Raw genomic sequence first — 26,226 nt, forward strand, 5'->3', positions numbered from 1 at the left:
AAGGAAAAAAAAAATTTTCATCAAGAAGGCAGAGTTATACCGAAACAATCATGTTGAATACTGCAAATTTAAAGAAGTGAGCCTTCTCCAGTTTTGGGTAGTGTAAGCCCAGTTATTTCTCAATGGCCCAGGCAGAAATGTGGACATTTCTGGGGTCAGCCAATAGGGCTTCACATCACACAGCTGCTCCCTTCTGGTGGTGTGACCTTGGGGAAGTCGCTGAATCCTCTCTAAATTTTTTCACTTTCCTCACCTACAGACTGCAGGAAACATCATCTGTGAACCTACTGCATGGGATTGACGTGAGGATTAGCACCAGGAAGAGCGGGTCGCAAACCAGAAAGCATTACAGGAACCGATTTCTCTAACTAAACAGTTGAAGAGCAAGCTCTTACAAGGCTAGAGAAGGGAAACACCTGTTTGGACCCCCACCTGCCAGCATCTCATGGCAGCAAACTGCTCTAGAGAAAGTCTGGGTCCAGGAAATGCCCGAGTGTTTTTCCAGGCGTGCCTTCTCGGAAGCTCTGAAAATCGCAGCTACAGAAAGGAGAGTTCGCAGAAGACCATCTCCTGCTGCAGCTCTGTAAAATCCTAATGCTGCAAGGGGGTGTGGGCAAAAGCCGCCAAGGCAAGCCCTGTTTCCAGAAGGGAGGGGGCAGGGGAGGAGCCACACACACCACTGGGCTGGAGGAAGTTCAGCCAGGGTTGCAGAAGCCTTCCAGTTATTTCCTCAGGGCCACGCCCTCCCTCCTTCGTGCCCCACTCCCATCCACCCTTACACTGCACCCCCACGCACACCCAGCTGAGTCCCACGACCCTTTGTGTGCCTGCATCTGCGACCACACTGCATTCCATGAGGAGAAGACCTCACACTCATCTGTGTGTCCCAGGGGCCTAGCACAGTTCACCTGACACGTGATTTGTGCTCAACTGACATTTCAGACAAGAAGGAAGGGAGGGGGACTTAGGGTCAAAACATTTTTCACCTGGTGGAAAACTAGAACAAGCAGCTTGGTTTTAACTGTTGCTAAAAGGGCTAAGTTGGAATCAACTCGATGGCACACAACAACAACAACGTCAGGTTATAAGGAGGTGTTGTTGGTGTTAGTGAGATCGGACCGTTGTGATCCATTGGGTTTTCACTGGCTGATTTTAAGAAGTAGCTCACCAGGCCTTTCTTCTGAGTCTGTCTTAGCCGAGACGCTCCACTGACACCTGTTCAGCATCACAGCAACACGCAAGCCTCCACTGACAGACGGGTGTGGCTGTCCCTGACCTGTGTTGGTCGGGAATCCAACCTAGGTCTCCTGTGTGGAAGGTGAGAATCCTACCACTGAACCACCACTGCCCTCTGTAAGAAAGTACCAAAACAAACAAACAAGCAAAACCCCAAACCCATTGCCATTGAGTCAATTTCAACTCATAGCAACCCTACAGGACAGAGTATGGACTGGGGGATTTGAACTGCTGAACTTTTGGTTAGCAAGTGTAGCTCTTAACCACTGCGCCACCAGGGCTCCATAAGAAGGTGCAGGCACATGATATTTGTAGGATGAGGTGGTGCCTTCTACATTCCTTTATATTAATTCAGAGCAGCTAAGAGCTCAGGTTGCTAACCAAATGGTCAACAGTCTAAATCATCAGCTGCTCCTTGGAAACCCTATGGGGCAGTTCTACTATGTCCTATAGGGCCGCTATGAGTCAGAACCAACTCGAGGCAATGGATTTTGGGGGGGGGAGGTGCAAATGGTTAATTCACTCAGCTAGTACCCGAAAGGTTGGCAGTTCGAGTCCACCCAGAGGTGCCTTGAGAGAAAGACCTGGCAATCCACTTCTAGAAAAGCAGCCACTGAAAACCCTGACGCACAGAGTTCTTCCCTGACACGCGAGGTCGCCATGAGTCGGAATTGACTCCACCGCAGCTGGTGTGCTGGTATGTTCAAATTCCCTGAGTTTAGAGGATGTACGTGAGCTTCCCCAAACATCTACTTAAAAAATAATGCTGTACCTTCTCATTATAAGATCTCATTTTTCTGGTTCCATGCCCATGCCTTGCCCTGAGCCCAGATTAAAGTTCAATTTGTTAATAGGGAGTAAATTCTGATGAACACAAAATCATGATTAATAAATATATTTTAAACTTATTTCCATTTTTCTATCATTTTTAATTAAAAAGACATCCTCCTGGCATGAGGTTTTGATACCTGAATCAATGTTAAATCATTTTAATAAGATTTGATGCATTTTTCCAAGTATTAGGGGTGGTTTTGAATTTTGTTTAAAAGCTACTGATTAGAAATATATTAACATATAGAACAAGGAAAGGAGTCCCTGGGTGGTGCAAACGGTTGAGTCCTCAATGACTGGCCGAAAGGTTGGAGGTTCAAATCCACACAGAGGCACCTCGGAAGACAGGCCTGGTGATCTGCTTCCACAAAGTCACAGCCTTGAAGGCCCTACGGAGCAGTTCTACTCTGCACACAAGGGGTCGCCAAGAGTCAAAATCAACTCAATGGCAACTAACAATAACAACAGGGTGGAAAAAGACCTCAGAAATCAGTGATCCCAAACCCTGCCATCACAGCCACCATTTTAAAGATGAGGAGACTGAGACCCAGAGAAACGGAGAGGTTTGCAGACAAGTTCAGGGATTCGCCACACAGAGTGAAATCCACAGCTTAGTGGACCCCTGAGTCAGACCTCCCTCCACTACGCAGCACTCCTGCTCTGCCCCTTCACCATATGGGCTATGGGGCCTGTCCATCCTGGACGGAGACAAAATTAAACGCACTCTGAGCTGTAGCTGTGAGGATCTCAGAGCTCACATATTAAGATGAGCATGTGGCCTCCTTGAGCTCATCATTACTGAATTATTACATTATGAATTCTCTGTCTAAAAATCCTAACTTAACATATTATATGATTCTTTCCACTAAAAGAAATCTCACGAAGTGTCTACGAGAGCGAGCAGAGTATCGGAGGGGACCCCAGCGACGAGAACAGAGGCAGTGTGGCTCACTCACTTCTTGTCTCCTTCCTTTTCTCCGTTGTACCACCAGTCCATGACCAAGGACTCAGAATAAAGGTCTTGCATCTTCTCTAGGTCACGTCTCCCCTGCTCCGCTTCTTTAACTAAAAGAATCAGATCTTCATTCTGCCGAAACGAGATGTGAACCCGTTAATACGGCATAAAAGAGCCCAGATTTCACACATTTCTAACAGAAACTCAGCCGTATCCGGAAAAGAAAAATCCAAAAATTTCCTGTAGGCAGTTCTGACATTATTATGTCTTTAAGTAGCTTTATTGAGGTATAATCTATACATAGTAAATTGAATGTATGTAAAGTGTACCATTTGAAGTTATGACATTTCACACCTGTGAAATCATTACAACCAAGATAATGAACATATCTATCACCCCCAAAAGTCCCCTCACGTCCCATTGTATATCTGTCTCCCTTCCCTCCTACCCATAACCCCCACCGATTCCCAAGCAACCACTCATCTGCTTTCTGTCACTATATGTGAGTTTGAATTTCCTAGAATTTTATATGAATGGAATCATACAGTCTGTAGTATATTTTTGTCAAGTTTCCTTCTGTCACATAATTATTTTGAGATTCATCCAAGTTGCTACACATATCAATAGTTCGTGTCTTTTTATCGCTGAGTAGTATTCCATGACATGGTAAGTGACATGGAGGCACTACAATTGCTTTAACCATTCACCTGTTGAAAGACACCTGAGTCATTCTAGTTTGGGGCTATTACAGAGCAAGCATCTGTGAACATTTGGTACAGGTTTTTATGTGAACGTAAGTTTTCATTATCTGAGATGAGTTCCAAGACAGCAAGTGCTGGGTCATACGGTAATTACATGTTTAGTTTTATGAGAAACCACCAGACTGTTTTCCAGAATGGCTGTGCCATTTTTCATTTCAACAAGAAAAGTATAATCGATCCAGTTTCTCCACATTTTTGCCAGTCCTTGTTGTTGTCACTATATCTTACTTTAGCCATTCTGATAGGTGATAGCTCATAGTAGTTTTAATTTGCATTTTCCTAATGACAATGTTGGTCATCTTTTCATCTGCTCATTTGCCATGTGTATATCCTCTTTGGTGAAATGTCTGTTCATATTTTTTACCTGTTTTCTGATTGGGAGGTTTTTGTTTACTGTTGAGTTTTGAGACTTCTTCATATATTCTAGATACCAGTCTTTTGTTGGGTATGTTCTTTGCAAATACCTTCTCCCAGTCTGTAGCTTGTCTTTTCATCCTCTTTGTAGGGTCTCTCACAGAAAGGAAGTTTGAATTTAACGAGGTCTAGCTTATCAACTTTTCATTTTGTGGATCATGCTTTTGGTGTCAGGTATAAAAATTCTTTGCTGAGGCCTAGATCTTGAAGATTTTCTCCCATGTTTTTTCCTTGAGGTTTTATATTTGTGTTTTTCACTTAGTCCATGATCCATTTTGAGTTAATTTTTGCATGAGGTGTGAAGTTTACATCAAGGTTTATTTTTTTACCTAAGGATGTCCAGTTGTTCCTATCTTTCTGCCAATACTGCATGGTTTGATTACTGTACCTATATAATAAGCTCTGAAATTGGGTAGACTGATTCCTCTCATTTTATTATCTTTTTTTCAAGATTATTTAAGTTATCCTAGAGCCTGTTCTAAAATATAAATTTTATATGTTATAAATTTTAGGATAAGCTTGTCTATCTATATAAATTACCTTTCTGGGATTTTGATAGAAATTGCATTAAATCTATAGATCTGTTTGGGGAGAATTGACAACCTGAAAAGGTTGAGTCATCCTATCCATGAACATAGTATGTCTCTCCATCTATTTACATCTTCTTTGATTTCTTAAGTCAAAATTTTATAGTTTTAAGCATAAATATCCTATACATATTTTGTTCAGTGTATGCCTAGTATTTAATTTTCTTTGGAGTGATGGTATTGGGCTTTTAATTTTGCTTTCTACATGTTCATTGTTTGCTTATCAAAATGTAATTGATTTTTTCACGTTGATATTGTAACCAGCGACCTTGCTGAACTCATTTAATAGTTTTAGGATTTTTTTTTTTTTTTTTTTTTGGTATATTCCTTGGAATTTGTTTATGGAGAAAATATTTCACCTGCATATAGGGACAGTTTATTCCTTCCTTTTGCAATCTGTATGCCTTTTATTTCACAACTCCAAGCCCTGTGTGAGCTCTGAGCACCATCCCCTCTAGTCCTTTTGTGTGATTCTTCCTCCAGCCTCAGGTCCATTTCCTCACATGCCAGCACTGATCAGTACTTTGGCTTTTCCACGTGGGCTATACTTAAAGTCACTCCTCAGGATCAACAACAAGACAAAAAACACTCTCTCTAGAAGGGTATTCTGAGATGCATATCCTCAGGCCAAGACTGAAGGAGATGGAGGATGAAATTTTATCTAGCTTTCTCCCATTGCCCTATTGGTATTAATTGCTTTGTCGGACGGTCCCATGTTTATACAGTCTGAGAAGTTAGGTGACAACTATATACCAACTGAAATATCTGAAAAAAAAAATGTGAAAAGCTCCCTACAAATGTCTATATATAATAGCAGTGGTTAAAAAATTCCACTTATGGATCCCTAGGACACATGTTAAAGATTCATGAAGTTTGGTAAGATGTTAATAATTGTTGAATTTGAGTGATGGGTACATGGGGATTCATAGACTCTTCGACTTTTGTATATGTTTGATACTTTCTATAATAAATTTTTAGGAAAAAAGAAAAACATTAATTAAGCTTTCTGGGCTTTTTTATGCCTAGAGTTTGATCTAGTAGTTCTGAAGTGGGACCCGGAAACCTGCATTTTCACAAATTCCCAGCTGCGGTGCAATTAATCACTTTGCGTGTGGTCTTCCTAGCCATGGTCTTCTAACTCCCACACAGGTGATTGTGTGATAGGGTAATTGTGGCCTACCAAGAGGACTGGTCAATTTTACCTTAAAAGAGAGCCAATTCCAGAGCTGAGAGGAGAAGCCCACCACCACCAAGAAAGTAGAGACCAGAAACAGAGGCCCGGCAGCAGGAGACACATGGAGAGAAAAAGCTGAGTACCTTTGGGCAGAGACTGAGGGCCAGGGAGAGGTGTGGCTGTGAGCACAGCTGGGGAGAGGCTGTCCTGATGGAAGAACCGTATCCTGTGTGTTCTTGAGCCTGAATTGTAACTGTTACTTCCCTAATAAACCCCATAATTGTGAGTATGGTCTTTGAGTTCTGTGTGGCCATTGCAATGAATTATGAAACCCAGTAGCGAGTGCTGTGGGAGGGATAGTTGGGTTCGAATATGTAGAGATGGCAGACAGAGGAGGCTTATCTGGCTTCCACCTCATGGCAATCAGCCTTGGCCTGTTGATCTTGGTTCTCCTTCCCTTCTGTGGGGTTGGAGGTGGTGAGACACCTCCCCCGTGCCATTTTTACACAGTTCAGGTGGTCCTTGGACTACGTTTTGAGAAACAGTAGTATGCTCGTTGTTAGGAGATTCATTTTCTGTACTTGGCTGTCTTCATGGTGGTATTTCCCCAGTTAAGCTATTGTCCATGGGCCCCCAGGCTGTAATGCTCAAATAAGTGAACGCCCCCTTTTCAGCCTGTCAAGCTCTTACCTGATCAGTCTCCGGACGGTGGGGATCCTTGCCACCAAAATTATAAAAATGGAACTCTCCTCCAGTCAAAAAAGCAAGCTCTTTCAAAAACCGATTTGCAATCTCATCATTGTAATTGAAGGAGACGGTGTAAACAGGAATTTTCTGAGAAACTTTGACTTGGTCCATAATCACTTCAGGTGGCTAAAATGAGAAGTGTTTTTTTGGGGGGGGGGGGGGTGGGGGAGAGGGAGAAGAGAAAGGAAAGGAAAGAAAAAACAAGATGTGAAAACCCTTAGTATCTGCTGTAGTGAAATTCTCCACAGTAATTACTTACACAGTGGTGAGGAGCATCTTGTAAAGGGGTAAATTCAATTCAATAAACAAAGCAAGCTCTGCCAGACAGTGAGAGTAAGATCAATAATACACGGCCCTTGCCCTCTGAGGGCTTACAGTTTGGTGGGAAAAAGAAGCTGAGAGAAAATTTGGCTAAATAAGTCATTCAGCTTTTGGTGTATCTAAGCTCAGAGTCCAGGCTTTTAAAGTATCAGGTCATGCTTTAGGCCACTTCAACGATCAGGTCAGGAGAGGTAGGTAGACCACCCTAACCGTCAGACTTCCATGGAGTGGGGTCCCTGGAGTCTTGAGATGGTTTCCAAAGCATCTGTGCCAAGAGAGTCATTTCTAGCTTTGGACACGCCATGGTCAACCTGCCTCACACGGAGACTGAAGGAAGAGACATTTGTGAGGGATCTCCCACGTGCTGACACTCTGTTGGGGGGCCAAATCTTCGGCTAATTTTCACGACCGTCTTGTGAGGTAGTTTTTAAAAGACTGCTAGTTGCCTACTTAATATCCATTCCTCTCCTCCTTTCTCACTATCAGATCCTTGTTTCTTTTCGTGGCAGCAGTGTGCCCGGTAAAAAACAAAATGCAAAATAATAATAATACATACACACCAAAAAAATCCACCTTCCCTTTGGAGACTTTTCTGTCTCAAAAAAGGTCAGCAGTTTGAACCCACCAGCCACTCTGCAGGAGAAAGATGTGGCAGTCTGCTTCTATAAAGATTCCAAACCAAAAACTAAACCCACTGCCACTGAGTTGATTTCAATTCATAGCGACCCTATAAGACAGGGTAGAACTGCCCTATGGGGTTGCCGAGGCTGTAATCTTTACAGAAGCAGACTGCCACATCTTTCTTCCGCAGAGTCGCTGGTGGGTTCAAAGTGCCAACCTTTCAGTTAGTACCTGAGGACTTCACCAGCCTCCTCTGCTGTAAACCCTATGCAGCAGTTGTATTCTGCCCTGTAGGGTCATTATGAGTCAGAAGCAACTCAAAGGCAAGGGGTTTTCTTTTTGTTTGTTTGTTTTTCTGGTAAGCTCTTGTTGTAATTGAATCCAGAACAGCATTTGTGTCTTTTTCCAAGTAAAAAAATTCTGCTAAATATTTGGAATAACTTTGGCCTTACACACTGAGGTCCTACAGAGTCAGTGAAAGTTTAAAAATGGAGATTGAGTGGCACATCCTAATGCCCTCTACTGTATACACAACATAAGCATCAAATATCCATTCGCTTTTTTGAGAGGACTTGAGGGAGTGCAAGATAAATAGACTGCACGTGGGAAAAAAGCAGATATGAATATAAAAATTCTTAAGAGTTTATAAATTACATTTTGGGGTAATTCCCACACATATGGCTTCAACTCTTATCCATGTCCATGGTTCTTAATCTTTAAGTGGACCAGACCCTCTGAGAATCTGATGAAAACTACTGATGTCCCCAATTAAAAAAAAGAAAAAACCAACTACATGAGTGTATTTCGTATATACTCTTGGGAGGTTCCAGACCCTTGGAAGTCTGTGACAGGCTGCAGATCGAGAATAGCTTTCAATACACTGCTGACAGGACTATTGGTTAGTACATCCTCTTTGGGGGCCAGTTCGGCAGTATCTATCAGCGCAAACAATAAAGCACTTGACTACTAGCTGAAAGACTGGTGGTTCCAACCCACCTATATGCACTTCAGAGGACAGGCCTGGCGATCTGCTTCTAAAAGGTCACAGCCTTGGAAACCCTGTGGAGCAGTTCTACTCTGCACACATGGGGTTGGCATGAGTCAAAATCGACTTGATGGCAACTAACAATGACAACAACACTCAAAACGTGTGGAGTCCCTGGGTGGTACAAAAGACAGTCTGCTGCTACCAAGTCCACTTCTCAGAATTTACAGGTACACTCACCTGTGCGCAAAATTATATATGTACCTAGTGCTTTTGCAGCATCGTGTGTTGCAGCAAGATTGGAAACAACTTAAGTGTCCATCTCCGAGGGGCTGGTTAAATAAGTTATAGTATAGTCACAGGACGGGATGCTTGGCAACTACGAAAAAATAATGAGGAAGCTCTTTATGAGATGAGATGAAGCAATCTCCAATGTATACTGTTTTACAAACAAAGGCACAGAATTTTCTGTATAGTATGCTACCATTTATATGCCTCACATGCATGTGAAAGATGGGCAATGAATAAGGAAGGCCAAAGAAGAACCGACACCTTTGAATTATGGTGTTGGCAAAGAATATTGAATATACCACAGACTGCCAAAAGAACAAACAGATCTTTCTCAGAAGAGGTACAGCCAGAATGCTCTTTAGAAGCAAGGATGGTGAGACTTACGTCTCATGTACTTTGGACATGTTACCAGGAGGCATCAGACCCTGGAGAAGGACATCGTGTTTGGTAAAATAAAGGGTCAGCAAAAAAGAGGAAGACCCTCAATGAGATGGATCGACACAGTGGCTGCAGCAATGGGCTCAGACATAACAATGGCCGTGAGGACGGCACAGGGCTGGGAAGTGCTTCGTTCTGTTGTATACAGGGTTGCTATGAGTCGGGACTGACTCTGCGGCACCTAACAACAACAGTATATTTTTTAAAGGGAAAATATATAAATATGTTTCTGCTTGCATACACACAAGCTATTGCTGGAAGAGGATACAAGGAACGGGGTAACATCCAGTTATCTCTTACGCGGAGAACAGGGTGGGAGGGAGACTTTGCTCTACATACCCTATCGTACCTTTGACATGCATACTGTGAAAATGTACCACTATACAAAAATGAAATAAATAAACAGAAATTTTCTAAAGGTAGAAGGTTTATTAAATCACATACAATGGGATACATCCCATTCATTGAGAAAGATATTTCTGAAGAATTTCTCATGGCTCAGAAAAACGCATATGATACATAAATGAAAAATGCAGAACACAAAATTGAGTTATGAGTGATTCAAATTTCCACTTGTTATGGATTGAATTGTGTCCCCCAAAAATGTGAGTCAACTTGGCTAGGCCATGATTCCCCAGTATTGTGTGATTATCCACTATTTTGTAATCTGATGTGATTTGCCTATGTGCTGTAAATCCTACCTCTATGATGTTAATGGGAGCCCTGGTGGCTCCGCGGTTAAGAGCTCGGCTGCTAACCCAAAGATCAGCAGTTCAAATCCACCAGCCACCCCTTGAAAATCCTCTGGGGCAGTTCTATTCTGCCCTATATGGTCACTATGAGTCAGAATCAACTTGATAGGAATCATTTTTTTTTATGATGTTAATGAGGCAGGATTAGAGGCAGTTACGTTAATCAGGCAGGATTCAATCTTCAAGATTAGGTTTCGTCTTGAGTCAATCTCTTTTGAGATATAAAAGAGAGAAGCAAGCCGAGAGGAGGGGACCTCGTTACCACCAAGCAAGAAGAACCAGGAGCAAAAGTGTGTTTTGGACTTGGGGTCATTGCGCTGAGAAGCTCCTAGACCAGGTGAAGATTGATGACAAGGACCTTCCCCCAGAACCAACAGATAGAGAAAGCCTTCCCCTGGAGCTGACACCCTGAATTCAGCCTTCTAGCCTACTAGACTGTAAGAGAATCAACTTGTCTTTGTTAAAGCCATCCATTTGTGGTATTTCTGTTACAGCAGCACTAGATAACTAAGACAGCACTTTTTAATATTTCCTGAACTGTCTGTACCATAAACAACTTTAAAAAATCACTAAGAGTTTATTGCAAAGAGAGAAAAAAAAAAGCCTCCTGTTCATGTCACTCTCAAATCTGCCTCTCCATCCCACATTTTCCCCAGACTCCAGACCCTGTATCTAGAGGCTTCCGGACATCCATGCTCCACAGGTGCTCAGACTGAGCTTCCTCCACCAGTAACCCACAAACCTGCTCCTTCTTTAAATTTAAACTTAAACCAGAGCCCTGATGGTGCAATGGGTAAGCACTCAGCTGCTAACCGAAAGGTCCAAACTCACCCAGAGGCTCTGTGGGAGAAAGACCTCGTGACCTGCTCTCATAAAGATCATAATCAAGAAAACCCTGTGGGGCAGTTCTACTCTGTCACACGGGATCGCCATGAGTGAGATCGATCAGATGGCACACAACAACAACATAGTCATCAGAAATCAGTCATCTGGAATCCTTTCTCCCTTGCTCCCACCTTCTCCTCACCTACTCTTTTCTCCAACGGGTCATTGAGTCCAGTCGATGCTACTTCTATCATCTTATCTCGGAATATAGTCCCTGCCTCCCCATTTCTGCTTCTCCTGCCTGAGGATAAAAGCAAACCCGTTGCTCCCTAGTCAACTCCGACTCATAATGACCCTGCAGGACAGAGTAGAACTGCTCCGTAAGGTTTCCAAGGAGCGGTTGGTGGATTTGAACTGCTGGTCTTTTGGTTAGTAGCCGAGCTCTTAACCACTGCACCGTCAGAGCTCCAGGCCCTTGCTCTTATCTTTCATCAAGATCACAGCGCCAGCCTGGGGTAGTGCCAGTCATTCCCTGGCACAGCTGAGGCATATTTCTAAAATACAGGTGGACTGGACAATGTGGCTCCTCTGTTCCACAGCCTCTGATGGTTCCCACTGCAGCAAAGTCACGCTTTTAATGTGGCACTTGAGGACCTTCCCAATCCACCCCAACCTACCGCTCCGGCCTCAGCCCTGATACTCTTCCATCATCACTCCTACTCTCAGATCGCTTCTCTGAGAACCTCAGATATTTTCACACGTCCATTCCTTCCGGAGCCCTGGTAGTGCAGTGGTTAAGAGCTCAGCTGCTGACCAAAGGTTAGCAGTTCAAATCCATCAGCTGCTCCTTAGAAACCCTATGTGGCTGTCCTACTCTGTCCTATAGGTTCGCTATGAGTCAGAATTGACTGCACGGCTACAGCTTTGACTTTTTGGTATTTCTTCTGCCTAGGATACCAGCAGTGTCTTCTGTTTAGAAAATTCCTTCTTCTTTCTCCACACATAGCTCAGATGTCCCCACCTTAGTGGAACCTTCTGATCCTGTCTCCATCTTTTATGGGAAAAATCGATTACTCTGTGCTCCCATGCATCTCACACCTCAGGCAACCCCGTTCCTCTCAGTGCATCAGAGTCGACTATATATGGTCTATCACGTTCCCCAAAGTGTAAGTTTCCCTATGACAAGATGAGATGTTATTCATCTTAGTAGCTTCAAACCTTGGCACCAAGCACAGACCATAGAGAGTTGCAATAAATTGCTCCTGAATAGAAAGCGTCGTAAAGTTGACAGGAAAATCATTCAAAATAAAATTTCACTATGCACACAATTTTTCTCTCATAAATCTAATGTTGCATGAGATCCAGTCACTTTACTCGTTAAGCTCTGAATCATTTAACCCAGGATATGTTGAAATATTTGTCTACACATGCGAACACCTCACAACGAAGGATACAAGTTGACGCTAATTCACTCTGAAGGTTAATTTACATTGGGCTGGCCTGAAAATCCTTGTTTATTTAATGCCTGGAGCATTAGTCTTTCATTCACAAAACTCAAAAGATGACAAACAGACCCCTCTAAAACTTTCCAAATATTTTCCAGCCAGGCTAAACAAAACAGAGAACATTTCACTAGAAAGGCATGCATTTGTTTGAATGATTAGTAGGTTAAAATTAGGAGTAAATGGTGAAGGGAAAGGCAATACACATGAAAGGGGAAGTCAGAACAAGACAGAGGCTAGCGAAGACACTGAGAGATCCACAAGCACAAAAGGCAAGTATGGTAAATATGACAACATACACAGTCTGCAAGGCGTGGGAGGGCATGTGGGAGCACATTCATGTGCACATACAGGTTTGCTGGTGGGTATTTCCACATATGTATGTGTGTGTGCCGCATGTACATTCATACGTATAATACAGCACCCAGGGGCAACAGTCATGGAAACGTCCTAGGCATAACCAAACACCTCACGGGACCGGGTTACTGGGCTTGACGGCTGAGGACCATAGTTTTGGGAAACATCTAGGTCAATTGGCATAACACAGTTCATAAAGACAATGTTCTACAGTCTGAGGTCTTAAAAGCTTGCGAGTAGCCATCTAAGATACAACTATTGGTCTCTTTCCATCTGGTGCAAAGGAGAGTGAAGAAAACCAAAGGCTCAGGAAGCAATTAGTCCACAGGACTAATGGACCACAGGAACCACAGCCCCTACCAGCCTGAGACCAGAAGAACAAGATGGTGCCAGTCTATCACTATTGACCTCTTTGATCGGGATTACAATAGAAGGTTCCTATTAGAGTGGGAAAAAATGTAGAACAAAACTCAAATTCATAAAAAGGACCAGACCTTACTGATCCTATAGAGACTGAAGGAACCTCCAAGATATCCCTAAACATCCTTCTAACTTGGAACTGAAACTTTTCTCAGAGATCATCTTTCAACCAAATAATAGACTGGCCTATAAATAAACAATAACACCCATGAGGAAAGTGCTCCTTAGAACAATCATCTATATGAGACCAAAAGGCAACATCTGCCCAAAAGCGAAGATGAGAAGGCAGGAAGAGGGCAGGAAATCAGGACGAATGGAAACAGGAAGCTCAGGGTGGTAACGCGGAGAGTGTTAACACATTGCAGGGACTGCGGCCAATGTCACAGAACAATTTACGTATAAATTATTGAATGGCAAACTAATTTGCTCTGTAAACCTTCAACTAAAGCACAATAAAATGTTCAAAAAAAAAAAAAATCAGGGGTAAAACCAAGGACATTGTGCAGTGACATATTTAGATTCAGAGTCCCCAAAGGGAAAAAAAATCAAAAGAATCTCCACGCTCTCATTTGTAATAAAATATAAACCAGTCTTCAATGGGAAGCAGACCTCTCCTTTCATGGGCTGTGTGTCACATTAACCAGACAACCTTCACTGTCATATAAATTTTCCTCAGTGTTTTTAGTAGACAAAGGAATTCCTCAGCCTATTTTCTCACTTCAGTTCTGGGTGTCTAAGTCAATGAAGTGTCTCTAAACAGCTTTTCAGTGGCAGTTGAAAAGGCCCACAAAACCCATGTTCAGCATTCACTTTCAAAGTATTGGTGAGGGCCTCTTTGTTCCCAACTTTGACAAGTACCTGATCAGGTCTCCCATCTGTCAGAAGGTAGATAACTTGTGTTTCTTTATCAGCAAAAGCAATTTGCAGCGCATTCAGAGTGTTTGTGGAGCTTCCGACCTACAGGAGAGAGAGAACGAATTACTTCGAGTTACACACAGAGTTCTCAATTCTTCTGCACTGTAGTCCACATTTGCCAGACCATGGGCCCCATGGTTCTGCACGGAGCTGACTTTGGAACAAAATGAGTGCAGAAAGCCCACCAAGAGCTGAGCAACTACTGACCCACAGGAACTAGCTGAGGGAAAGGGGTGCAAGCCCCCAGGGGATGAAGTTCTGCTGGTAGCTCACCATAAGATACTAAACCCGTACTTGAATCTCAAAAAATATCTCAAAAACAAGTGTTAATTATTTCTGGCTTCCAAAAAAAAAAAAAAGAGGAGGAGGAGGGGATGAGGGAAGGTACTTGTAACATAAAAGATAAATTAAAATTATATTGAGATCGTAATTTAAGCCCAAGTGATTCCAAGAAGCCAGATCTCTGGGTGTGCCATAAAAGCTTCTATCCAGACAGTCCAAAGACTGCTAGAAGGCAGAACTATGGATTTTCTGTCTTGAAGACCAGCTCTTAATGCAATTTTAACTTCATGTGTTTCTGTGTGAGACAGTAATTCAGTTACTGTTCGCTCAACTGTCGACAGAGCTTAAACATGAAGCCTGAATACACCTTGGCTGGGATCACCTCTGTCTCAAACCAGAATTTATTCATGGTGCCCAATATTTGGCAAATATCAGTGTGGTGTCATTAGCAATCCAGCACATGGACACATCTAACATAACTTGATTCCACAAAGGTTCTGGTGAGATATAAACCTTCAAGTGCGTGGACATGCTAGTAGGTCTTATACACACTGATGTATAGTATTGGATGAGGGACTCCCAACGTGCTGCTTTACATATGATAGGAATAAATAAGCAAAACAAAACACAAGACCAGTCAAAGACAGAATCAAAAGGAATATGTCAAGACCACTCTTTCTCCTACACTTGACATCATCATGACACTGACTACAGCTCTTCAAGTAAAAAAAGAACAGACAAGAACATACACACTGTATTTCAAGGGAAACTAATGGTAGGGAGATTTTTAACCATCGTTCAAATCATGTTAAATGATTACAAATTGGAAAATCTCTTAAATACTTCATCGATACAGAAAGAAATGGATTTTTAGATTAATGTAAATTCACTGGAATGCACTTTTCTTAATATGCAAAACTGACCCTCCTGGGAGGCCATCCACAGGTTATGCAGGGCTTTTAGATGTCTGAAAGTACTCCCCAGTGAGTTCTCACTAGTTCTGCCACTATTAGGTGTTACCACCTTCCAACTCAAAGCCTAGTTCACATTACTCACACCCTAGTTGAAGGAGGGCCAGAGCTTTCAACTTCTACAGGTAAAGATGCTCTGTCTCCCATATTAAGACTCAGAATAAGAAGAGAGTACAAACCAAGCAGAGTGAACGGCAAATATCCAGTACATACACCCCTCCCCCGAAGACTTCTCCAAAACCTCATCATACACCACAGATGCCCTCCCCACTAAGATTTTCTCAGATCCAGACACTAATGGGGAATCCTTTACAGTGACCCATCCAGATGCTCTTACCTAGGCCTCTTTCATTGGGTTTCACTCCCTTTTAATTCAATAGATACTTAAAAAATTAGTAAACACCTAATTACCATATGCTGGGCATTTTGCTAGATGCTGGGGATATAACTTACTAAACCAGACCAAACTCTGTGCCTTCAAGGGGTTCACATCATCGTGCTGGAAATCTAGGAACCACTACCAAATACCATGCTAAAAGCTGTAACGGATCATGTGCAGAGCAGGATGGAGCTCACTCTAGCTGTGTAGGTAGCTAAAGACACCTCACTAGTGGGGATGGCTGGCAAGACTATTAGAGGATAGGCAGGCAAACACAGAAAGGATGGTGGGCACACCAGATTCCTAACTTGTTCAGGGATCAGCAAGTAATTCTGTACTCATAAAAACCATATGACAAGAGAAGATAGAAAAGCAATGGTGGAAACGACAATCACAAAAACAACATCTATTGAGTGCTTACTAGGCCAAGTACTTACTTTTCCTGCATGTTCTTTTTTAATCCTCACCAGAAAAAAACAGATGCCATTGAGGCAATTCTGACTCTGGGCTTTCTTCTGATGTGCCTCTGGGTGGACTCAGACCTACAACTTATCAGTTAACAGCCGAGTGCGTTAACCATTTGCACCATTCAGGGACTTTAATCCTCACAACAACCCTTTAAAGTAGATACTATTATCCCCTTCCCACAATTGAGAAAATTGAGACATGAAGAGCTTGAAGAACCCACCCAAGATCACCAAGTTGGTCTGCGGTAAGCAGTCCTTGAACCCAGGTCTGGCCAACTCTAAAACCCATGCTCTTAACTACCATGTTGTCCTACAAAGAAGCTGGCAAAGGGCTTGCATGCTGTCCTCAGGAATTTGAACTGTATGTTGTTTCTATACAGCTACTTTCCTAACCCTAGCTGTATGTCAGAGCTACCCAAGGAGCTTTTAAAAACACCAGTTTGCTGGTCCCATCCCAGACCTACTAAAGAGAAAGAATAACTGATGGTACAGCAAAGAAACTGTGATTTTAAAAACTCCTGTAGTTTCTGCTTAGGGACGTAGAGCACTGACCAGTGCATCACTCCCAAGTTTACAATAAAGAAACATCCGGACAAAAAGCAAGTTCATGACTTTTGTTAAACCCATCAGTCAACCAACTGGCCTGAAATCCAAGGAGAGACAAGTTCCTGCAGAGTTAGGTGAGATCCAAGCACTGGCTTTCTGGGACAAGATGCAGAAGAGTTCAGCTAGGGTGACTGGTAAATCGGTGGAGGCTGGCCAGGTATACACTGGTGAGAGAAGACAATGGCCTAGGAGTCACAAGTCTAGGGTGGGTCTTACTCTCTTGTAGGCTTTTTGCCACAAACCCCACAGGGGGCTCATAGAAAACATCGAGAAAGTCCTGAAAAGTCTTCATTGCGCAGAACTCCAGAAAAGGACCAGTAAAAAAAAAAAAAAAAAAAAAAAAAACTCTGCTTTTCTTCTCTGTCCTCTATAGAATAAAAGCTTTAACCTGTGCAGAGGGGAGGGCAGCAAACACAGTTACCCTTAGGGTACTGGTGAACCCTCATGGCAGCTTAGGGAAAGGAAGAGAAAGGAAAAACTCACTATGCCTGGGGAAGAGGTAAGAATAGGTACTGGGGTCAGAACGACTGAGAAGGCCACACCCCTGAAACTCTAGGACACCATACTTGACTAAAACTAAGGTTTCTTCAGTCCACACCCACCACTCCCCTACAAGCATTGACTAACAAATAACTTGTAAGAGATGGACCCTCTTTGGGGCCCAGTATTAGGAGAAAACCAAAAGCTGATGGTGGACATTGGAAAAGCCTTTTAACAAAACAGCCCCACCCTAAACACCAAGTATTAATTAAAAAAAATTGGAGGGGTATGGTAGACTGAAGGTAAAAATAACAAACCAACCTCAAACCCAGTCCAATTTCTAATTTGACTAATTTAGACCTCCAACCACCTCCCCCACCTCCCTAAAAGAAAAGTGTGTTCATTTCCAGGCATAAAAACTCTCTTGGTCTCTACTGTACTACACATGATATCCAGCTTATATTTATTATATTATAAATAAGGCACACAAAAAAGAAAGAATAAAGAACATGCTGTCAAGAGACAAAGCACTCACCAGAAACAAACTCAGATATGACAGATGTTTGAACTGCCTGACAGAAAATGTAAAATAACTATAATCAATACCCTGAAATCTCTAATGGAATAGGTGGCCAACATTCAAGACCAGATGGATAATTTCAGCAGAGAGATGGAAACCTTCAGGCAGACTCAAACTGGAAATGCTAGAAATAAAAAAACCCAGTAACACATCTGAAGAAGTACTCTAATGAGATCATCAGTAGACTGGACACAGCCAAGGACGTAATTGGTGAACTTGAAGATACATCAATAGAAATTAGCCAGAGAAAACAAAGAAAGGAGTAAATCGAATCAGAAGAGAGCATCAAAGAGCTGAGGGACAATACCAAATGGTCTAACATACACTTTCATTGGAAACACAGAAGAAGAGAGAAAACGGAGCAGAAGAAAAATTTGAAGATATTGGTTGAGAATTTTCCTAAAACAATGACAAACACAAAACCGTGAAGGTCAGAGAACATGAAGCAGGATAGATAAAATGAAATTCTCCAATACTCCCACTGGGGTAGTGTCAGAGAAGGCCAATAGTGAGCAAAGATTTTATCTCTGCTGGCTGGAAATGAGCTTCCCCCTTCCCCTACCCTACAGTGTCCACCCAAACTGGCAGTGACAAGAGGTCTCTCCCCTTCCTGTGTCAAAAGAGATTGAGGGGGGAATCTGGACTTCTATCTCCACCTGGCAGTAACAAGGCAGAGCCCACCAATCCCCTGACAGCAGTGTCGGGCAAAGCCAACTAAACAGGAGGTTTCAATAGTATCCAGAGTCTCATAACATGATACGAAAGAATCAGTTTTGACCTAAATCAATGAAACAGAATAAAGACTCTATAAATAGATTCACACAGATAAGTCAGATGATTTTTAACAAAGAAGCAAAGGCAATTCAATGGAGAAAGGACAGTTCTTTCATCAAACCGCGCTGCTCCATACCTCTTACCTAATACAACAATGAACTCAAAATGGACCACAGGCCTAGATGGATAATGTAAAACTATAACATTTCTAGATGAAAACAGAAGAAAATCTACATGACCTCAGGTTTCAGAGAGTTTTTAGATATGATTCCAAAAGCACAGTCCATAAAATGAAAAATTGGTAACGTGAACTTTATCAAAATTGGAAACTTTTGCTCTGTGAAAAACCCTGTTAAGAAAATGAAAAGACAAGCCACAGATTGGGAGAAAATGTTTTCCAGAATTGATAAAATTAAGTTAGAGACGAGAGAAGATCTAAGGAAAAGAAAATCTTTTAGTCTGCGTTAATGCCAAGAGCAACAGGAGCTTTAAAGCTTTCCCAGCAAGCTGTGGGCCTGAAGGAGTTGTTATTGTCTGTTCCTACTCTGTCCCGCTCCCAGTCTCCCTTCTTGCTTTGAGGAATAAGCACCCAGGTTATACTGTATGTTTCCAGAAGTTCATTACAATTGAAAAAAAGCCACAGTTATGAATAGGTTTAATACATCCTTTGAAACAACCGTGAAGTTTCAGAAAAGAACAAATCTGAATGAGTTTTAGTACAAAAAAAAAAAAAAGTAATATTTTAAAATTTGTTTTCATGAAGGGGCTGAGACCTGAGCCAAGGTAGTTCTGGAAGAAGAGTGCTGTGAATAGAGCTTTATCTAAGCTTTAAGATACTGACTAACGAGATGGGATTAATGTGACCTTTACAGACAAAAAGAATGACTACTTGAAGCCACTGCCAACCTTGGAGCTCAAAGTACTTTCTCAAGACTTTCTACCTCATGGGCAAACGAAATCCACAGGTGACAGTCAGGCTTCCTCTCCCAGGTTTAGTCCCCTTCTTACCTGAATGTCTCTAACCCAGGACTGGGCCCTTTGCAAATTATCTTCATTGATTTCAGCAAGTTTTTCACACCAAGCAACTGCTTGAGCATCAAATGTCACAAAATTGAATTTACTTTTATATTTCAGCTGTTCCTGTAAGAAACAATTATTATCTAACCATGAGACCCTGCAAATATAAGCAAAGGTTAGGACAATTCACAGTGTGATAAATTTTAATCACTATGGTATCTGTGATACCTATTTCGAGTTCTAGAAGCTAAAAATTACACTAGATAGAGAAATTCTTTTCTAGTACAAAAGGCATTTAAAAAAAATGTACATGCAGTTTGGATGTCGATAAGACCTTTGCAAACACACACAGACACACATATAATATATCCCATATGTGTATAAACTTTATATAAAATGTGATATTAAATGCTGACTTTAATATGGACATTAGTGGTCTACAGAATAAGCACACTAAAATGAAACATGTTTAAAGAAAAGAAATCCTAAATGGTGTCATCGTTTCAGTCACTGTCTTTTCCATAAGGCTGCAGTGGTAGTTCAGTGGTAGAACTCTATCGCCTTCCATGAGGGAGACTGGGGTTCGATTCCCAGCCAAGGCACCTCAAGCACAGCCACCACCCATCCGTCAGTGCTGGATTACACGTTGCTACGACACCGAACAGGTTTCAGGGGAGCTTCCAGGGTAAGACAGACTAACACAAAAGGCAGGGCAATCTGCTTCCAAAACACCAGTCAATGGAAACCCCATGGATCACAATGGTCCAACTGGACCATGGTGTCGCCATGCGTCGGGGGCAGACTTGACTGTAGCTAACAATAACAACGTTATTCAGTTACGAATCTATTCATTTGCCTTCCATCCAGCCTACATTCCTCCAGCAGAGGCTTATCAAATTAAAAATTATACACTGTACTTCTCAAACACTCCCCACAACTATTTTCTCTGGTTAATAGTTGCATCAATACTACTGATTCATTACAGCACTATGGCCACCATTTGTATCGGGAAACTTAAGCAGTCTGCCTTAGGTCATGTTACAGCCCAGAGGTAGCACGAGTAGGATAAGAACTGGAAGCTCTTAACCCTACATCAACCTAAACTCCTTGCACCAAGATCCCTAATAAGCTTTAGAAAATTAAAATGCCAAGATGAAGGGTATCTGGAAAACAATGGAGGTATGTGTAGGCCACAGATTTCAGGATAGAGAAAACCTAAAGCAATGGACGTAGAAACTTCCGTAAGCAACCCATGCATTTCAGAAAAGACCACCAAAGGAAGGGTTCGCTTTCAAAGGAGCACTGGCAATTCTCTAACTGGCAAAAGGGAGCTTTCTCAAGTGGCTTTCTTAGGGATATTTCAGCGTAAACGCCCCCTCCACCTCTCATAACCACTGCAGATGATGATTGGTGGAGATGGATTCGTGGTGCATAGATCCCAGATGCATGAACACGACAGTTCCTTCTAACCTGTATAAGCTGAATGATCTTGCCCTTCACCAAGTCCAGTTTGCCCTTCATTGAGTGAGAGGTATCAATGAGGACATAGATGCAATCATGAAGCACTTTTCCAAAGAGCATTTGGCTCCCGTCTTGCAGCCATTCAATCCTAGGCAGGAAATAGGTTGAGAGTGAATGGTTAGAGCCTGGCGGCAAACAGAGCATCTTCCCAAGAACTTAAAGATACATCCACAGAGGCCAGAGCCCAGCCGTATTGTTTATGCCCAATCTTCTGTGAGCAAATTATTCACTTTGAGGTTTTCCTGTGAAAAATCCTACATTTGGGCTGGATCCCTTATCACACCTCCCCTCCCGCAATCCCCCCGCCCCATCAGCCAAGTTAAACAGGACCTGGGAAATCAATATGACAGAAAAAATAAATCCAATACTAGGTTCCAAAGCCAACAGTCAATTAGTTTCAGGGATCTGATATTTTGAGGCCCTCAGCTATGATTTCAGGCCATTTGTCAACTAATCCTGCTGACTGCAGTCAAGCTAGGAAAGCCAGCTCATTTCTGAAGCTTCATTGAAGCTGACGGACAGTATCAAGTGACTCCAGATCCCTGTAATAACCAAGCACCAGGGAGCCATGTGAGCAGGACTGCTCCATGGACTGTGTTAAGGCTCCATCACAGACTGTAAATGAAGTTCATGGCTGCAAGCAAAGAAAAATGTTTGACACAGAGTTAAGCAAAGCCTGGCAGCTATAATTTGTATGGTAAAATACTGAAGAGGAGGGAACTGCAGAGAAGGGGAGAGACAGTGTGTGCTAGCTCTGGAGATCTGCAGAAGGATTCCCTTGAGATTTCTGCTAAGCAATGATCAGAGCATGCTTGTGAAGAAACTACTAAAGCCAAGGAATGAATCACCAAAATGGAATAGGTGGAACAATCCCTCAGAGCTTACACAGGCCTGGGAATAGCTCATCTTGCAACCAGCCAGAGTGGGAAAACCTCTTTAATATGTGGGGTATCAAGCAGAGCCTGTCTAAGAGTACTGTCCTAGTTGTTGTTGTTGTAAGGTGCTGTCAAGTCAATTTTTAACTCATAGTGACCCCATGGGACAGGGAAGAACCACCTCATAGGGTTTTCTAGACTATAACCTTTACAGAAGCAAATCGCCAGGCCTTTTTCCTGTGGAGCGGCTGGGTGGGTTAGAACCGGTGACCTTTCTACTAGCAGCTGAGTACTTAATCATGTGTCACCAGGGCTCCAAGTAGAAGGAACAAATTAACCCTGGACTAAAGGCTTCAGTGAACCTATGCTAACAAAACTTAAAAGCAAACCCAGAGGGATCAAACTGATTCCAAGTAACTTAACTGCATCACACAACATAGATAAAGAATACAACAAAATTCAGCACCCAACAATGTAATATTCAAAATGCCTGGCATCCAAACAAAACTTACCAGTTTTGTGCAAAAAGCTGAAAAATATGATACATAACTAGAAGGAGAAGAACAGAAACAGACCCCAAAATGACAGATTATAGAAAAGGATATCATACAGCTATTATAAACATAACCAAATATGTTCAAGAAGGTAAACTACGAACAGAATGAGGACAGAAATGCAAGATACATATAAAAAAGACCCAGGTGGAACTTCTAGAGGTACTCAATACAGTATGTGAAATGAAAAATACAGTACATGGTAACCCACAGAGTATTAACAGTAAATTAGACACTGCAGAACAAAAGATCAGGAAACTTGAAGACAGAAATAGTAGTAGGAAACAATTCAAAATGAAACAGAGGAAGACTGAAAAAAAAAAACAAAGAATAAGTGGCCTGTGAGACAGTATCAAGGAGTCTAACATATCTCTAATTAGCATCTAAAAAGGTGAGAGAGGGGGAGACAGAAAAAATATTTGAGGAAATAATGGCCAAAATGTTTCCAATTTTGATGAAAACAATACACCCACAGATCCAAGAAGCTCAAAGAACCCAAGCAGAATAAACAAAGAAAACCACACCAAGGCACATCATAATAAAATTGCTGAAATCCAGTGATTAAAAAGAAAATCTTAAAAGCAGCCAGAGAAAAAAATGCACAGTACATGTAGAGGAACAAACGATAAGAATGACATGAAGCTTCTCATTGGAAACCACGCAAGCCAGGAGGCAATGGAGAAAAAATTTAACGTACTGAAAGAGAAAACTGTAAACCTAGAATTCTATATTTAGCAAAAATATTTTCCAAAAATGAAGGTGAATTAAAGACTTTTTCAGGTGAAAACATCTGAAGGAATTCATCACCAACACTTGCACTACTGAAGGAAGTTCTCTGGGCAAAAAGAAAATTATAGGAAGAGGAAAACTGAATCTATACAGAAGAATAAAGGTAAATATCAATTATATGGTTATATAAATACATGTATTCTCATTTTTAATCTATTTACAAGAGAATTGACTAAGGCAAAAATAATAACATATTGTGGGGTTTATTGCATATATAGAAGTAAAGTGTACGAAGATAGAAAGGACAGAAGAGGAGAAATGAAAGTAGTAAGATTTTTATAATATACATGAAGTGATATAATATTATTTGAAGGTAGACTGAGAAGTTAAACATGTAATTGTAAATGCTAAAGCAGTCTCTCTTTCTCTCTCTCTTACACACACACACACACACACACAGAGACATCAAAACAGAAAAGGGAAAGTTAATAAATCAACAAACAACGAAAAAAACCCAACCTACTGCTGTTGAGTCGATTCTGACTCATAGCGACCCTATAGGACAGAGTAGAACTGCCCCGTATAGTTCTCAATAAATCAGTAGTGTAGGTAAAATGGAAGGGTAAAAACAAAATAGTCAACCAAAAAGAAGGCAGAAAAATAAATAGAGAAACCAAATGGGACAAATAGGAAAAAAAAAAAAAAAAAAAAACAAGATTTTAGATTTAAACCTACCCAAATCAATAATTACATTAAAAATTAACTGTAGATTAAACACAGGCAATTAAAAGGCAGAAATTGTCAGATTGGATTAAAAATAAATAAATAATACCCATATTCTGCCTATAAAAAACCCATTAAACTGTCAAAGGTAAAAGGATGGAAAAAAGATAGACCATCGGCAGTTCAAATCTGCCAGGCGCTCCTTGGAAACTGTATAGGGCAATTCTACTCTGTCCTATAGGGTCCCCGTGAGTCGGATTCAACTCAACGGCAGTGGGCTTGGGTTTGTGTTTTTTTTTTTGGTTTATTTAAATAATAACCAAAAGAAACCTGGAATGGCTATATTAATACCACACAAAGGAGATTTCAGAACAAGGATTACCAGGGATCAAAAAGGGACATTTCATAATGATAAAGGAGTCAATTCATTGAAGGAATATAACAATACTAAACATATATGTACCTATAGAGCTTCAAAATACAAGTAGAAAAAACTGATAGAACTGATAGGACAAATGGACAAACCCACAACTACAGTTGGAGACTTCAATACTTTTCTCACAATAATTTGTAATTACACAGAAAATAACTAATGATATAGAAGGCTTGAACACTATCCACCAACTTGAGATAATTGATATTTATAGTATACTCTACCCAACAAAAGCAGGATATGCTTTTTATTCATATTCCAGGACATAAAAAAAGGTCTCAAATTTATAAGAATTAAAATCGTATACAGTATTTCTATGTACACAGTGAAATTAAAATAGAAATTAATAACAAAAAGCTATCTGGTAAATCCGCAAATATTTTAAAGTAAACAACACATTTCTATATAACACTTGGCTCAAAGAAGAAATCACAGGGGAAACTAGAAAAGATCTTTTAGTGAATGTAAACGAAGTACAACATATCAAAATTTGTGAGAGGCAGCTAAAGCCGTACTCAGAGGAAAATTTATAAAATTAGATGGTTATATTAGGAAAAAAGAGTGATCTGTGCATCCATCTGAAGAAACGGAAACCCAAAATGACTAGAACAAGGGAAATAACAAAGATAATAATATAAATTAATGACATAGAAAGCAGAAAACCTATAGAGAAAAAACTTTTTGAAACAAAAAGCTGGTTCTTTGAAAAGAACAGTAAAATGGAAACTTCTTTTGCCCATTTAAAAAATTGGGCTGTTTGTCTAATTATTAAATTATAAGAGGTTTTATACATCCTGAACAAAGGTCCTTTATCAAATGAGTGTTTTGCAAAAATTTTCTCCCAGCCTGTGGCTTATTTTTTCACTTTCTTAACTGTTTTTTAACTGTGTGTTTTGAAGAGCAAGTTTTCCTTTTTGATGTACGGTCAATTTATCCAATTTTTCTTTTTACGGTTGATGCTTTTTGCATCCTATCTAAGAAATTTCTACCTAACCCAAACCTGTTGCCATCAAGTCCATTCCGACTCAGAGTGACCCTATAGGACAGAGTAGAACTGCCCCACAGGGTTTCCAAGGAGTGGCTAGTGGATTCGAACTGCTGACCTTTTCGTTAGCAGCCAAACACTTAATCACTGCACCACCAGAGCACCTGGGTCACAAATATTTTCTCCTGTCTTATCCTGGAAGCTTTATGGTTGTAGTGCTTACATTTAGATCTATGATCCATTTCAAGTTAATTTTTATATATGATGTAAGATAGGAGCCCTGGCAATGTAGTGGGTAAGAGCTTGGCAGTTAGAATTCACCAGTTGCTCCTTGGAAACCCTATGGGGCAGCTCTACTCTGTCCTATAGGGTCACTATGAGTTGGAATCAACTCGATAGCAATGGGTTTTTGGTGTAAGATAAGAGTCAAGATTCATTTTTTGCTCATAGCTATGCAACTGTTCTGGCATTTTTATTTTTTTTTAAAGGCAATTTCTCACCATTGAATTACCTTGACACCTTTATAAAAAATCAGTCCATATGTGGCTCTATTTCTAGATTTTCTATTTTGTTCCCTAGATCTATATGTCTATACTAATGATCTATATGTCTACAGTGATGATCTATATGTCTATACTAATGATCTATATGTCTACAGTGATGATCTATGTCTACACTAATGATCTATATGTCTACAGTGATGGTCTATATGTCTACA

General features: G+C 41.1%; 1 protein-coding gene across 2 annotated transcripts in view; it reads right to left on the minus strand.

The window, feature by feature from the left end:
* The window catches only part of VWA3B (von Willebrand factor A domain containing 3B), a 223,956-nt gene that overhangs the window by 90,088 nt on the left and 107,642 nt on the right, over window positions 1-26,226 (minus strand). For both annotated transcript variants that reach the window (XM_049857248.1, XM_049857247.1), the window contains exons 11-15: window positions 21,159-21,297; window positions 19,680-19,811; window positions 14,076-14,174; window positions 6,649-6,831; window positions 3,024-3,154 (exon numbers count right to left, since the gene is read on the minus strand). In XM_049857248.1, coding sequence (XP_049713205.1) covers window positions 3,024-3,154; window positions 6,649-6,831; window positions 14,076-14,174; window positions 19,680-19,811; window positions 21,159-21,297 — 684 coding nt within the window. The remainder of the gene's footprint in view (window positions 1-3,023; window positions 3,155-6,648; window positions 6,832-14,075; window positions 14,175-19,679; window positions 19,812-21,158; window positions 21,298-26,226) is intronic.

The sequence above is a fragment of the Elephas maximus genome, chromosome 17 (assembly GCF_024166365.1).
Source record: "Elephas maximus indicus isolate mEleMax1 chromosome 17, mEleMax1 primary haplotype, whole genome shotgun sequence".
Classification (NCBI taxonomy): domain Eukaryota; kingdom Metazoa; phylum Chordata; class Mammalia; order Proboscidea; family Elephantidae; genus Elephas; species Elephas maximus.